Below are 13,922 nucleotides of genomic sequence, written 5' to 3'. Positions count from 1 at the left end.
CTCTTCTTGGGAGAATTTCCCCTGGAATTAAATTTCATGGAAAAACTGTTTCCTCTTCCCCTTTGAGAGTAGCCGGCACTGTAGGCATTCGCGGCCATTTTGAAAATTGGGCGACAATGACTTACCGAGTCAAATTGAACAAAGGAACACTGGGTCGAATAGAAAGAAATATTCCCTCGTACACAGTACTGGGATTGACAAAGTGATGAGTACTGAATACTGCTAGAATCGTATGAAAACACTGGCTGATTTTCGGGTCAGAAAAACATTCATCCGCCGTTTTTCCAACGGGGTAAGTTCCTTTCCTTTTGCGGGCTACTTCTTGCATCTCTGCGCTGGGATCCACGCACCAAACAGGATTTTTTAACGCGAAAGATTCAAAGATATTTTCGGCGACAAAGCCGTTTCCACTACCAATGTCTGCGACAATGTGGTGCGGCTTCAAGTCCAAGGATTTCATCAGGTGGGGAAGAAGTCTTTCATAGATTTCTTTGAAGAGGTATTGGTAGTAGTCAGCTGTTGAGCGATAGTGTTCTGGGAAAGAAAATACAAAATTGAACTTCCTGAGGGTTCAAAAAAAGTTGATAGTCCGCATGCGTTCAATTTGCTTTCCTTCTCGTAGCCACAGCCCAAGTTCCTCTTGACCAGCGGTCAGGAACACAAAACGTAGGTCAAGGGGGACGTGTTGTGCTTGCAAACTGCCGCTCTGATCATGAAGGCCGCTTAACAGCGGTCAAACTCACTACGCGCTTACCGGTTCTTGGGGAAAGGCTACTGTTCAATCAGTCGTTCAAGTTCGCTTCCAGCTCTTCTAAAGTTCAAATCCAACCAGGTGGTATTCAATTTTTTCTGCCATTCACCGCTTGTTTAGAAGCTTATACAACAATATTTCGCTGTCTACTGATTTAGCATAAATTATTCTACTAGCGTTCTATCAAGAATGCCGTTCTTTTATTGGTTTCGCTAATCGCTGTCTATTCTGTTGCAGATAGTGAGTAGCGTAGCAGTCTGACCGCTTCTTTGCGCTTTCGAAGTGTCTGTGAAGAGGATTTAGATAAAGTTTTGAACGACTATTAGATTTATACTAAAACAATTAGATTATTCGCTCTCGATTTCTACTACTCGTGATCGCGACAGAAATCTCAAGCTAATAATGTAATTGCTAAATATACTAGCAGGATGTAATGAAATGGTAAAGTTGTTTAAGCGGAAGTGTTATTCAAAATTGATCTGCTCTAATAAAATTCATTGGAGACTCTGCTCCCGAACACAATCCTCAACGTATAATCACCCAGTTTGCTGTTATTATCTACTGAACCGACTTGGCTCTTTATTAATTACGTGCCGTTTCAACGAAACGCGGAGTAGCCTGAAACAAATTTATAATACCGATTTCTATTCAAAAATACATCGATGCTAGACTGATAGATTGATACCTTTAAAATGAGATTTTACAGACCTGCTCATCATTGAGTGCTTGGATCCTGGTTCAGCTCTGTATTTGTGGTAACTCGGAAATGACAATTAGCCCTGCAGAAGCAATAACATGGAACATAAATTAGACTGTTCACAGTCTCCTATTTTTCCGTGAGATCGCAGATGTTGATCGTTGATTCCGACGGGCCGCCATCTTGGTATCTTGATGCGAGCAAAACTGGGGAGAGTACAAAGTGCCCGTAGGTAGGGGTGGCGGAGGGTCCCTTCACCTCAACGCTATTAACGCCGCCTCTACCCACGGGCATTTTGTACTCTCCCCAGTTTCGCGCGCATCAAGAGATCAAGATGGCGGTCCGTCGAACTCAACGATCGACATCTACGATCTTATGGAAAAATAGAGGACTGTGAACGGTCTAAAAATAAATTGGATAACTGATCTAGAATGGGAGACAAAGTAGAAAATTATTCAAATGAACACAGAGTGTGGTTTGTTAAATTCACAAACAGAATGATAGAGAAGGTAAAGTACTTGAAATCGACTTTTCTCTCAGTTCTTTCAATTATAAAGTCATTTCAAGACCTTCCTGTGGGAAGTTTCTCTTAAACTCAAAACGTGAAAAAAAATTGCGTGACTCGTCAATCGATAACTAAATAAATATAGCCAACAGTTTGTTCTTCGTCCTGCCTGTAGCCACGAGAGTTAAATTTTCCTGTTTTTTGGTCGCCTTTTCCTTTTTGTTCTGTCTTTGTTGTTTAAGGTTAATTTTTGCGTACCTTTTTTGTGCAGTTTTAAATGCAAATTAGCTTTTTCACGTCGTGTTATGTAATCGTCTACAGCTGGTTTTCACATGACGTCACTAAAATTCGAACTACAAAACTATTGGTATTCCTGAGATTTTACTTAAATGATGTATAAGAGCAGCTGAAAACTAATATTCATACAAATTTTTGCTCCGAATGGGTTCTTGGTTTTGTGATAAACTACGCTTGAATTTCTAAGCTTTTGCTACAAAAGCGTGAATTTATCCCTTGAGGGACTCTAAAACATTAAAATAATACTTTTTCTAAGACATGAACTGTTCAGATAGCCAAATTCCCCGAAATAAGTCACTTTTTTTAACCATCATGACAGCTCTCTAAGCCGTCATGTAAATGCCGCGTCACGCAAAACTCAGTGACAGATGTTTCTGTTGGTTTCCGACCGCCATGTTGGTGCCCATACGGATGGGCACCAGCATGGCGTCTCCATACAAATCTCTATAAATTTGGGTAAAAAATTTCTCCGCATATCTCGCATAAGAAAAATTGCCGTGACCAGAATTTTGGCGAGAGTCTTTGCATATTTACCTTCTTTAATTTCCCAGATTCTGGACTTTATCTATTGACCGGTTTTGATTTTTAATTTGATCTATTTTGACGTAACCTTGTTAAGTTTATTCTTTTAGTTCAAAATTCCGTTTTATAGCGCTAGCGTTGTAGCTTTTTAGTTGTGTTCAGTCGTTGTCAGCTCCGGAGTGCCGTAGAGATCTTGTATCTCGTTTTCCTGTCTATTTTTTGCTGTTTTCGTGTTTATTAATTTCTGTATTTGTTATTTTGGTTTTAAGTCAATCGTTAGAATTAAAGACGAATTCAAGACGTACAGGAGTGTTATTTACACTGCCAGTTGGGATTCTGCATCAACGTTTGAATTATTTGTTCCAGTTGCTAGTCCCACAAGCCTTTGTGCAATAAACAATGCCAAGGGTAAATAAAGGTTATATTATTATAATTATTATTATTTTTAGAAATAGAGGAGTGAATCTGGTTAAAGTTAATAAACTTGGACACTGGGTTAGGATCTTGAAAAAGAACATTAAGAGCGGAGCAGGGCTGCAATTTTCTCAAGCCACTTTTACGAAATAAATTCATATACTGTATTTCTCCGTTAAACGCCTACGGGCAATTATTTAAAGTCCTTCATACAGCTCGACTTGCTGCCGGTCCATACGGTACTTTATCGGAACTTGAAAGAGAAAGGTGATTGGATCGTCTGTCAGTCTCGATAAGAAACAACATTTTCAGCGAAAATTAGGTCAATACAAGCTACAGTTCTTAACCTGATTTGGCTAAATGACCGTCCGGAGGGGTGCTTCCAGAAAATTTGTGTTCGGGTGTGCGGCCCGCTCACCCTATTTAAGACCAAAATCGTCGATGTTTTCAACCCTATTTATGTCCTGACCAAACATTCGATACCCTAGTTAAGATCTGACCCTTAATCAATACCCTGTGTATCAGACCTGACCTGTAATTAGTTACCTAGTTCAGACCGACGTTCGGAAACTGAAGGGCTTTTGTTGGTGGTCCTATCGATAATGATGAAAAAGTAGCTTCTTCTAAAAAACATACACAATTCAAGACTAGATTGCAAAAACCATACTCTATTGACACCAAAATGGTCAATATTTCTGCCCAAAACGGCTAGAAAAAACCTATCCTTTAGGGCCGCACAGACCTATATAGCCCATATAAGCACAACCACACCCCCATGGCTTTTTCCTTGAAGGGGAAAAGCCCTGGAGGACCAGGTTGACGCTCGCCATACTAAGCGAGCTAAGCATCACTTGGCTTCAGACAAATGGACAATGTGTTGATATAAACTGTCAAAGGTAACCAATCACAGGGTATACCAGGAGCTGGTATACCGGAATGAGTTTTTAAATCAATGCTTACAGGCTTTCTTGACCTCTTCTTTTTCTCTACCAGACCCCGCTGGTCACCCGCCCAGTTTTTCCATCGTCCCCACTGACCGAGAGCCTGGAACAGGCTAAGTAAATTATATACAAAGTCAACCTCGTACTCAGGGTTTCTCATGTTCCCGCCCTTCTGGAGCAAGGGAGAACTGTCCTCTCTCGCACCAGGAGGCGGGAAGATGAGAGACTCTGGGAATGAGGTTGCACAAAAGTTGGCCATACCTGTTGAGGCGTCTCTCAAATGACTAATACCTGCTGGGTTATTTGGCGCAATTTCAGCGCAACGCCACAAAAATGTGCCCAGTGTTTGCTGCACTTTCCTGTTTTTATTACCATTTCCTTCCACCTGATTGATTGAATCACTCTCGCGGTAAGAAAAATCGTTCACAAACCCTGCGACTTGGTTCTGGGAATGTCATGGGTAAATCTTTTGTTCTCTTCGATGTATCCACGGTGATTTTCCCGTGGGCAATTTCACTGTGGGAATAAAGGTCACATACAAGACGCAGACTCCCCATGGGTAAAGTCCTTCTTTGCCCTGGGCGAAAGGTCTATTGGAACCGCAACTAATGAAGCAAGGCTAATTACAAAGTAGGAAGCTCAACGCGACAACGACGTAATGGAGCCATAACTGAAAGCCAAGAATTGCAACTGTGGACAGCTGCTTCGACCTGGTTAGGTCTCGTCAGCACGGTGAAGCAGCAAATTATAGAACAAACAGTTCAAGAGCCATGCCAGTTGTTTACTAATGTACATGGTAATGACCTCAGATGAAACTGCAGATGTTTCTGGATATGTCAGTGTCACGTGCCAAACGTTTAGGCGTACACAGGGCCCCTCTGAACAACCGCCTCGTAGCTCAGTGGGCCACCCTGTCTTAAACATAGTTTACTTACTTACTTACTAACGCGTGACCGTGAATAATAGGCAAAATCCAGAATAATAGCAAAGATATCAGTGACGCCAACTATTGCTATTAATATATCAACCAGAGAACTATTGGCTGGTGAAACAAAGAATTCTTTTGTCAGTTAACGTTCTGAATAACAAAAACAAACAAATGTCTTCCCTATATTATGTCGTTGTCGCGACAAGGAGACTGCGGGCAGACAAAAACTGTCCCGCAGAAAATACATTGCCAAATCATGTTAAAAATAAGCAGCATATCGGATCTAACTAAATACAAATTAAGCGAGGGTCATGCAAGGGACCACAAACGAAAATGCTGCTGGTATACGTAGGACCCACATGATTAATATTTAATCACGTGGAGATGCAAGAGACTCGTGAAGTTCTGCAAGGGCACCTTAGTCTCTTCCAGAGAATTTTATCTAGATTTGCCACAAGTCGACCTTTGCTTCTAAAATCCTTCGGTTATTTATCTCCCTCGCGCTAAGCGAAAGGGCAATCTTCGAAAGACGAAGTCGCGAGCGTGAGCGACGTAAAGTCGAAAGCAACAGCCAGGGAAGAATTATTGGAAAGGACTTTTAGAAAGTCTAAATGGTACCCAGTCGCCTCTCGTACTCGCGCTGTGGCTTATGGGATTTAATTAGTGGGTTCGCCGTGTATTATGGGAAGCGAGGAAGAAAAACGCGAAGCTTTTCCCCAGCTCCTTTACTCCCCCTTTTTCGCTCCGGAGTTTCTTCCAGGTTTGCGCTGCGCCCCAACCAAGTGAACGCCCGGGAGAGGTTTTGTAAAGGTCGCGAGCGTTTCAGGCGGGCAACTTAATGACGACGATCACTGCTTTCACCTGTCAGAGCTAAATTTAAAAAAATATGCGTGCGCATTGCAGCTCAAGGCGCGCGTTGTGGCGGGAAGTTTAATAAAGAAAATAAAGTCCTTGAAATGTTTCAATTGTCAATGGCTTCCCCCAAAAAATGTCACGTCTGTTGTTGCAGATCGTCGTCACGCTGGTATAGCATTGTTGAGAATATTGTGGAAGACGTGAAAAATTGTTTTAATGTGGAAACATCGTGCAATGATGCGTGTTTGTGTGCCTCTTGTCGGAGAAATTTGACGAGATGGCAACGAAGTTGCGACAAAGACAAAGAAAAATATTTTGTAAAAGCCCAATCTCGAGGAAAGGCATTTGTCAACAGAATAACACTAGCTCAACAGGACCGGAGGCTTGCCGTAAAAAATATCACTGAAACAAAAACAACCCCAATATCGTTGCTGCTATGTTTACCGGAGGTCGTGCTGTTGGATATTTTCAGATGTGTGTCATGGAATGCTTAATTACATCCCATAGGAACAGCTTGTTAGAATCATATTTATTCCGTAACACTCGATTATGTGATTTGTATTCTTTCATTACGTAACCAGTTCTGTTCAATACTTTTGTAATTAGTCCTTAACCGATAGTTTTCTTTTCCTTTCTTTGATTGTAACACCTTGCGTTTGCGTATTTAGGGTTTTTTGGGGTGATACGTGTTGAGAGGTTTTTCTGTGTGTAGAAGAAGCAGGTTGAAGTGTAGTTACGAGCGAGGCTAGAAAGTGGCAGGAACACGTCCGGAAGCACATTTTCATTACTGAGAAGCCATCAGTAAACCATTCCTAAATTCACGACAAAGAGCCATTTGCCGGGGAACGCGAGTACTAAATAGCTGGTCGAAGCAATCGAAGGACAAGCGTAAAGTTCTGTCGAAGTCGGCCGTTGTAAACCGGACAGCTGGAGTAAATCGGAGAAGTCAAGTTGAAATATACCGGACTGAGTGAAGACGTAATCGGAAGAAGTAAGTTGAAAGGTGGGAGTAATAAACGGGAGTTTGAATTGGTTCGTTGTGTGTGTCATGTGTTGGTGGAACGTTGTTGGGGTCAAGTTCATGGACAAGGACTTCAGACGCAAGGTGAACTGAACTGAACTACGGAAACGCCTATTTTTTTTAAGGAATATTCTTGTAAATAGATTAAGTGTACTGAAGTACTTAGCTTGTTTATTATATTCTTGTAAATAAATTAAGGTTAATTATTTAGCTTATTGTATTATTGTTAGTTACCCTATTTAAAGTACAATGTTATTTTAGTGTAATTGTTATAATAAATGCTTGTAGACTTAGGTAGTTGTTGCGTGTTTTCTCGGGTTCGTTTATGCTTAGTTTTTTTTTTGTTAGAGAGAGCACACCTTTGTGGCGCGGTTTCGTCACCATGTGTTGGCATCGCAGATATTTGTAACTTGAGACTGACGTGCCAGTATGTAAACATAATTTGCACGTCATAATTTGCACTATTTCCTCAGGTATTTATGAGTCTTGTAAAAAAGAAGACAGGGCAGAGTAATTCAGGCTTCATCTATGCCAACCAATCAAGAGGAAAACCTATCAAGTTAATGCCAGTTTCCCAGCCACAAACCGGAAGTTCATCTGCATCTTCTAGCACATTGAAAAAAAGGAGTCAAGTCATTGAGAAATTTGTAGAGAGTGTAGCGTCAGCAACAAAGGTGGCAGATGATGTCATACAACAGACCGCAACACCGATTAAAAGAAACAAGGATCAGTTTCTGAAGTCATTTTCAGAGGGAGGTCTGAACATCATACAGTCTTTTACACTTAAGCAGATGAGTAACAACTACAAAGATGTTTTATTTGGAAAACAAAATTTAAAATTTTCAGTTGTTACATGTGCATTTTACACCAATGCAGCAAAATAATGAACTAGTCTGAAGTCTGCATGGATAAAAAAGAACTTATTCATCATGCTAGCCCAGTGTGTGCCATTATTTCAGCTCTGCAAAACATTTTAATTTAATACAGGTTACCAAAGACGTAGAAAAAGGAATAGTTTCACATAAAATGATTGCCTACCTTCCTAAAATCTACACTGTATCAGTATTAGACAGTATAACAAAAACAACAGCTTGTAGCATTTGTGACATCAAAATGAAAAAAAGCTCAACCCACTGTTTGTCTGAAATTTATTATTATTACAGTTGACATAAGCTTCTTTCAGGTTGCAGAGCTTAAAGCCCATATGCCCATGGAGATGTTGAGGATGATCAAAAGGACCTTGAGAGATGCTCTTGGTAAGCTTTTGAACAGTAAACCCTTGTCATTAATAATATTTAAAACCCAACAAGAGCACCTGTGCACTTTGATAAAGACTCATGATAAGAGTTGTATCCACATCACTGATAAGTACATACACGAGATTAGGGCAAAAACAAATAAACAAAATTCAAATGAAAATTGATTTTAAAAATGACTGGTGCTTTCCCATCCCATTTTAAAGTCCAAGATTACGAATTAAAGTGTTCTTTTAGAAAGGGTGGAATGGGGGAAGCTGGGTGTACTGATTTGTTGAGCTTTCCAGCTTTGTACATTTCTTTCCAAAAAAATTAGCCTTCCTAATAATTTTCCCTTTTATTTACAGGATATGACATTTTTGGTTCTGAAAAAGAAATTCGAGGGCATTTAAAGTCTATGGAATTTGAGTATGAATGCGGGAATTTTGCCAGTTCAACTGGAAAGCAAGTCTCTTTTGTAAGAGTAACCAATCTGTCTGATGTAGTGAAGAAATCTGTTAACCAACTGAATGAAAGTGGCTTTTTTGTGGAAAAGAGCAACATCCCAAAAAATTTGCTGTGGGTACTTCTCATGGGGGACAAGGGAAGGAAATCAACAAAGTTACTGTTGCAATTTCTCAATTGCAAAGAACAGCACTCCATTCACACAGCCCGCCTGCTGGCAATATTCGAAGGTGACAAGGACAACCACCAATGCATCCAAAAGGTTTTGGTCCTGTTATCGAGGAAACAAAGAAAGTATTATCAAACATTACTGAACTGGACCTTAAGGTAGACCTTACAAAAATCACAAGTCCAAGTCAGCAGCCCAATTTTGACATCAGAGGGATGGCAAATTGGCCTAATGAGCTTCAAGAGTTGTTCCGAAACTGCGAAAATGAGTATCACAGCCAAAGATGTTTGTTATGCCAGAAAACAACCTACCGGTATTTCAAATCACATTCCTCCAACTGTGATGCCAACCAGTCATCCAGTGCAATGTATAGCATTTCAGAGTTCTGGCTCAGTCTTGGAGGGGACTGGGAGTTCATAGCAAGGTTATTGGGTTTAACAGGACCCAATGGAACTTTCTTTTGTAACTTCTGTCATGCTCAACTTAAAGATCTTGAGAAGGGGAAGCCTCGCACGCCATGGTTGTTGCAGCGAGGTGCCACTGCTTAAGTCACACATGTACCAAAAAGTTTCCCGTGCGTAGTTTTGAGTCAATCTTGTCTGATAATGACAGATTTGTGAAAGGTGGTTCTGTAAAGTCAAAAGCCAACCAATTCCACAATTGTGAGAGCACTCCAGTCTATCAAGCAACTGGACCAGTTATTGACTCAGTGTCATGCATGCCCCTCCATTTGTCTCTGGGACTTGGAAAGCAGGCACTTGAGCTGGTTGAAAGTGAAGCCATTTCACTGGATAATACCATTAAAGAGGCAAATGGAGAGGCATCCTCAGAACTGGTTGAGGCATTCAAGAAACGGGAGGAACTGATCTTGGAGTGTGCCAATCTAGAGGAATTGTTGGAGGATGACAATAAAGCCATTAATTCCACTGAAGAAAAGCTTCAGAGGTTTCTTGCTGAGACAGCTCCCTATCATCAAAAGGAAGGGCGAAGGTACAATGTGCAGAATTAAATAACAAATGTCATCTGAAAAATAAAAAGATATAAAAGAAACCTTGTCAGGAACATATTATTAACATATTCCCCCTATGTAAGTGGTTTGCAGTGCCATTAATAAAAATAAAATATATCATTAACCTCACTTTCTAAGTCCATATGTAATTACAGATCATAATTTTTTTCCCTCACTTCATGCCCTGCACACTTTGTGCTTGGGCCATAATACATGGTCCGCAATTCTCAATCTTGGTAAATAAACGGTATTTATCTTTTGTCTGATGAAATTATGACTGAAGTTGTGCCATAAGAAAAAAGGTGTCTGACTCTGACAAGAATTAATAATAAATATCTTAACTTATAATAAGTAACTGTTTTTCAAAAAGGGCCTTCATTTTTTTTGTAGGTTCACTACTCACACAGTGGAAGCTGTAAAAGCAAGAGAAAGGGCACGAGAGCTTAAAAAGGGCAGGGATGAACAACAACACCAGGCAAAACAACATCAAGATCAGTTGAAAGCAGCCAACGAACAATTGACTACCATACTTACCAAAATACATAATTTGAAAGGGCCTTTCCACAGGAGATTGGATAGTGTACTAGAAAGGATGAATTTAAAGAGGCAAGTGTATCACAAAGGGGCTCTGGTTGGTAATGATGTTGCCAAAATTCTCCACCCTGAAAACGTAGGAAAAATTGTAAATTGTTTCAAACCACTCAGAGTGAATCTTCAAAATGGAGAACATAAAGTTTTCAGTGATCAAAGTAGTATGAACAAGGTGTCAACATTATTGACAAAACTTTCACAATGTTTCCAGCTGTACTCACCCAGTACTCCTCTCTGTCGCCATGAGGTAGCCTTCCTTGCAGTACGATGTGCTAGCTTTGGTCACTGGTTTCCTATAAACTTTCCAAACACCAACTTGCTTCAAAAGTTTCATGTGTTAACTTTCCATGTCCCTGAGAAAGCCATTTCCAAGCACACCGTGGGCATGGAAGCTGAACACTGCTCAGAAAGTATACACCCAGTGGTCAACAGGCTTGAAAGGACTTATGCAACTACACAGAATACATGTGATCGCTTGGCACTGGTAGTCAAGAGCCAGTGGATTCAAAGCAACTCCACTCTGACAAATTTCAGGAAACCTAAACACAGAAACAGATCAGATGCAATTGTAGTTACAACAGAAGAATAGTTTCTATATTGAAAATCAAAAAGTTGCCAAGCTTCCATAATAAATGGGGACTTAAAGCATATTGTACTAAAATATTATTTTTATGATTCAGATATACTGTAACCAGCTGACATGTGCAGAAATGTCTTTTTTTTTTCAAAATGTGTTAATTATTCCTGTAGTTATCGTGATGCAGGCAGTAGCAATATACTTTAAGTCTTAATTTATAGCTGATCATGAGGAGAGCTTAATCATGTATGTAAATCAACAAGTGCAATGTAAGTCACACAATACAATAACATGAAATGGCACAAACACAAGAATACAATACAATACTATTTACCAACACTACATTGGTTCTATAATATACTTTTCTGAAAACCTTTTACCGAGGATTTATCTTCAAATTAGTAAATCGCGAATCATTTACAAGAAGCCTAGTTTAATCTGCTCCATAAAATAAGTTCCATCCACATCATTCAGTGCTTTCACATAAATCACATCAAGATGTGCCATTATGGATTTGCTTAATTTTTGAAGGACATAAATGTTAACACATCTTGTAACAACAGGAAACTGCAGTAGTATAGAAAACCAATTTCCCTTACACCATGTAGGGCCTAGGGGTATAGTAACACACAATCAAAACCATTTTTCTCATTTAGGGAAATTGCCACTAACTGGTTTGGTATTTAACTACTCTTTTAGAGAATTGGCATTTACATGTAGTCATGATTACCGGTATTTTGATAGCCAGTAAGCAATGTACAAAAATAAGAAAATGTAGTTGTCTGCGCAGGACCATAGTAGCACCCTGGTGTATAATGTTATGTAGTGCTTCATCGTTGGTATTATGTAAATATTTTAAATGATAAATGTACATAAGCATTTTAACTACTGCAATTACCACAGAATACCACAGTATTATTTAACCTAATTGTAGGATTTTTACATTACATGTACATCTATGAAGCTCTATGAAGCTAGTGTCCTTGTTTACTGCAGTTGCTACCGCTATTTTAAAATTGTATTTAATATAAGGCATTAAATAAGAGATCTCAACAAACAGACAATTAAATGAAAGTGTTAGCTGAAATAAGCATATGAATAGTTCCATGTTGCCGTCTTATTAACACCTGAGGGGCAGCTGTATCATGGTGCAAAACACTGCTAAATACGGAAACGATTTCATTGAAGACTTTATAGCACATCTTTATCAGGGAATAAAATTGCACTTTTAATTTTAATCAATATTGCACAAATAATCTTAACAAGTTGCACAATTCCTGGTGAAGTAATGTTCCCTTGAGTGTGGAAAGTAATTTGCATTTAGTTAAGTTCTTCATTCCTTTGCTTACAGTGCGACATACCTTAATGTAGCCACCAAACAATCTTTTTTAACAAGTTTAATAGCCAACCAGAGAGCGAGAATTTCTTTGACCGGTAACACAGCCTCCTTTCAATGTTCAAAACATCACCACGAAACTGTTGATCTCATTTGTAAACAAAGTTGTGGTGTTTGCGGCACGATACAGAGCTAACTAACTTGTGAAAAAAGTTTGTTGGGTAGCTACACTAAGTGTGTCAAGCTATAAAGATTAGCATAAAAAAACTTGCACCACTTTCTCAATGAATCAGGGATAAAACCAAAACCAATTTGTAATTGCTTTGTGTTATGAATGGTCCAATGGCTTGTAAGGGGCCGATTATTTTGGGAAAGGCTTGCAAAACACAATAAGCCACAGTTACAGCTGTATGGATCAGTTGTTTACAAATTTATTGTCATTTGACAAGTTTAATTTCACAAATTTATTTTCTTTTTTTTGGTTAATTTCTTTAGCCTTTCTCTTTCCAGTCTTTCCTTTAACTCTTCCCTTCTTCTCAATTCTTCTTCCTCTTGTTGTCTTTTTTCTTCTGGGCTTCTGAAATGTATTGATTTTTTAAGACGAAAAATTCCTTAAGTGTTTCCTTTTTAAATGATAAAACCAAATCAGGAAAAACTGAATTGGCGAAAGCAAGCTACCTTTTTTCCTCCTCATCTGCTTCTGGCCAGACAACAACTCTCGGTTTTGATCGACGAACAACTGTGCTTCTTCAAACATAGAAAAACGAATATATTTAGCTAGCAGCTGAAGCCAATTGCCTTGAAAATAACATTTATTAAAAGCAAAACAAAGCAAAACCCGACAATTAAATGCACTACCTTTGTTTTGGCATTCCGCAAGAAACCAAACAAGTCGTAATCATTGAGCCGGAAAATTGAAACACGCGCGGCAAAATTCCCGCGCTTTTTGAGGACGCGACCGGCCGACACAACATCAAATAAAGAGCGGGAAATTTGTGGTCAAGAAAATGTCTGACAAAACAGAACACTTGATCGAAATATTCGCAAATGACAGCTCGAGAATCTGTTGATCAATTTAACTTACGGTGAAGTTCGACACATTTAAATATGACAGTATATAGTGAACAATCTACCCCTTGACGTTTTCCTGTCAAGAATTTAATACCGTAAATAGAGTGCCATGACCTTTGAGTTAACCGTTTAATACTCATAGGTCCGTTGTTAAATAATCATCATAATATTTCATCAATGAAACAAATAAACTAAACAAAAAAATAAAAACTAACCTGAGGCAACTGTCAAAGTTCTCCGCTAGGTTGGTGGAAAGCGCCAACAATCAGTACCGCTGTATCTAGTGTGTTACACCAAACCGTCACGCGAAAAAACCTCAAAATCGTCTTGAAGATACTGAAAAAAATTCCACTCTCATACAATCGCGATTGGTGCAAACTGAAACCAGGTATGTAATCTTCTTTTGAGTGTATGTAACGATGAGAAGAAACTGCTAACTATTAACGTTTCCAATAAAATAGGAAAAACAAAACTTACCAGTATATCGGTCTGTTTCCGACGATGACCTTTATAGCATATTCGCCACACGTACTGTCGA

General features: G+C 39.2%; 2 protein-coding genes, 1 long non-coding RNA gene and 1 pseudogene across 3 annotated transcripts in view; 2 read left to right on the top strand and 2 right to left on the bottom strand.

The window, feature by feature from the left end:
• The window catches only part of LOC145467469 (uncharacterized), a 2,810-nt gene extending 597 nt beyond the window's left edge, over window positions 1–2,213 (bottom strand). The window contains exons 1-2 of the mRNA XM_081451028.1: window positions 1,437–2,213; window positions 1–534 (exon numbers count right to left, since the gene is read on the bottom strand). The exon at window positions 1–534 is cut by the window's left edge and continues 597 nt beyond it. Coding sequence (XP_081307154.1) covers window positions 122–534; window positions 1,437–1,470 — 447 coding nt within the window. The 5' untranslated portion in view covers window positions 1,471–2,213 and the 3' untranslated portion in view covers window positions 1–121. The remainder of the gene's footprint in view (window positions 535–1,436) is intronic.
• A 4,745-nt stretch (window positions 2,214–6,958) lies between these two features.
• Window positions 6,959–9,809, top strand: LOC145467273 (uncharacterized; annotated as a pseudogene).
• Window positions 9,810–10,022: 213 nt separating this feature from the next.
• LOC145467272 (uncharacterized) lies at window positions 10,023–10,989 on the top strand. The gene is made up of 2 exons (XM_081450819.1): window positions 10,023–10,045; window positions 10,200–10,989. The coding sequence occupies exons 1-2, from the start codon at window positions 10,023–10,025 to the stop codon at window positions 10,987–10,989; spliced, it is 813 nt and encodes a 270-aa protein (XP_081306945.1).
• Window positions 10,990–12,554: 1,565 nt separating this feature from the next.
• Window positions 12,555–13,786, bottom strand: LOC145468559 (uncharacterized). Its single transcript, XR_014042220.1, has 3 exons — window positions 13,600–13,786; window positions 12,992–13,060; window positions 12,555–12,890 (listed from the first exon to the last, which is right to left on the bottom strand). It is a non-coding gene; the product is annotated as an uncharacterized LOC145468559 (long non-coding RNA).
• Between the last annotated feature and the right edge of the window lie 136 nt (window positions 13,787–13,922).

This window comes from Orbicella franksi, chromosome 14 (assembly GCF_964199315.1).
Source record: "Orbicella franksi chromosome 14, jaOrbFran1.1, whole genome shotgun sequence".
Lineage (NCBI taxonomy): Eukaryota > Metazoa > Cnidaria > Anthozoa > Scleractinia > Merulinidae > Orbicella > Orbicella franksi.
Note: the sequence above shows the minus strand (reverse complement) of the source record. Positions and strands in the feature narration are given on the sequence as shown.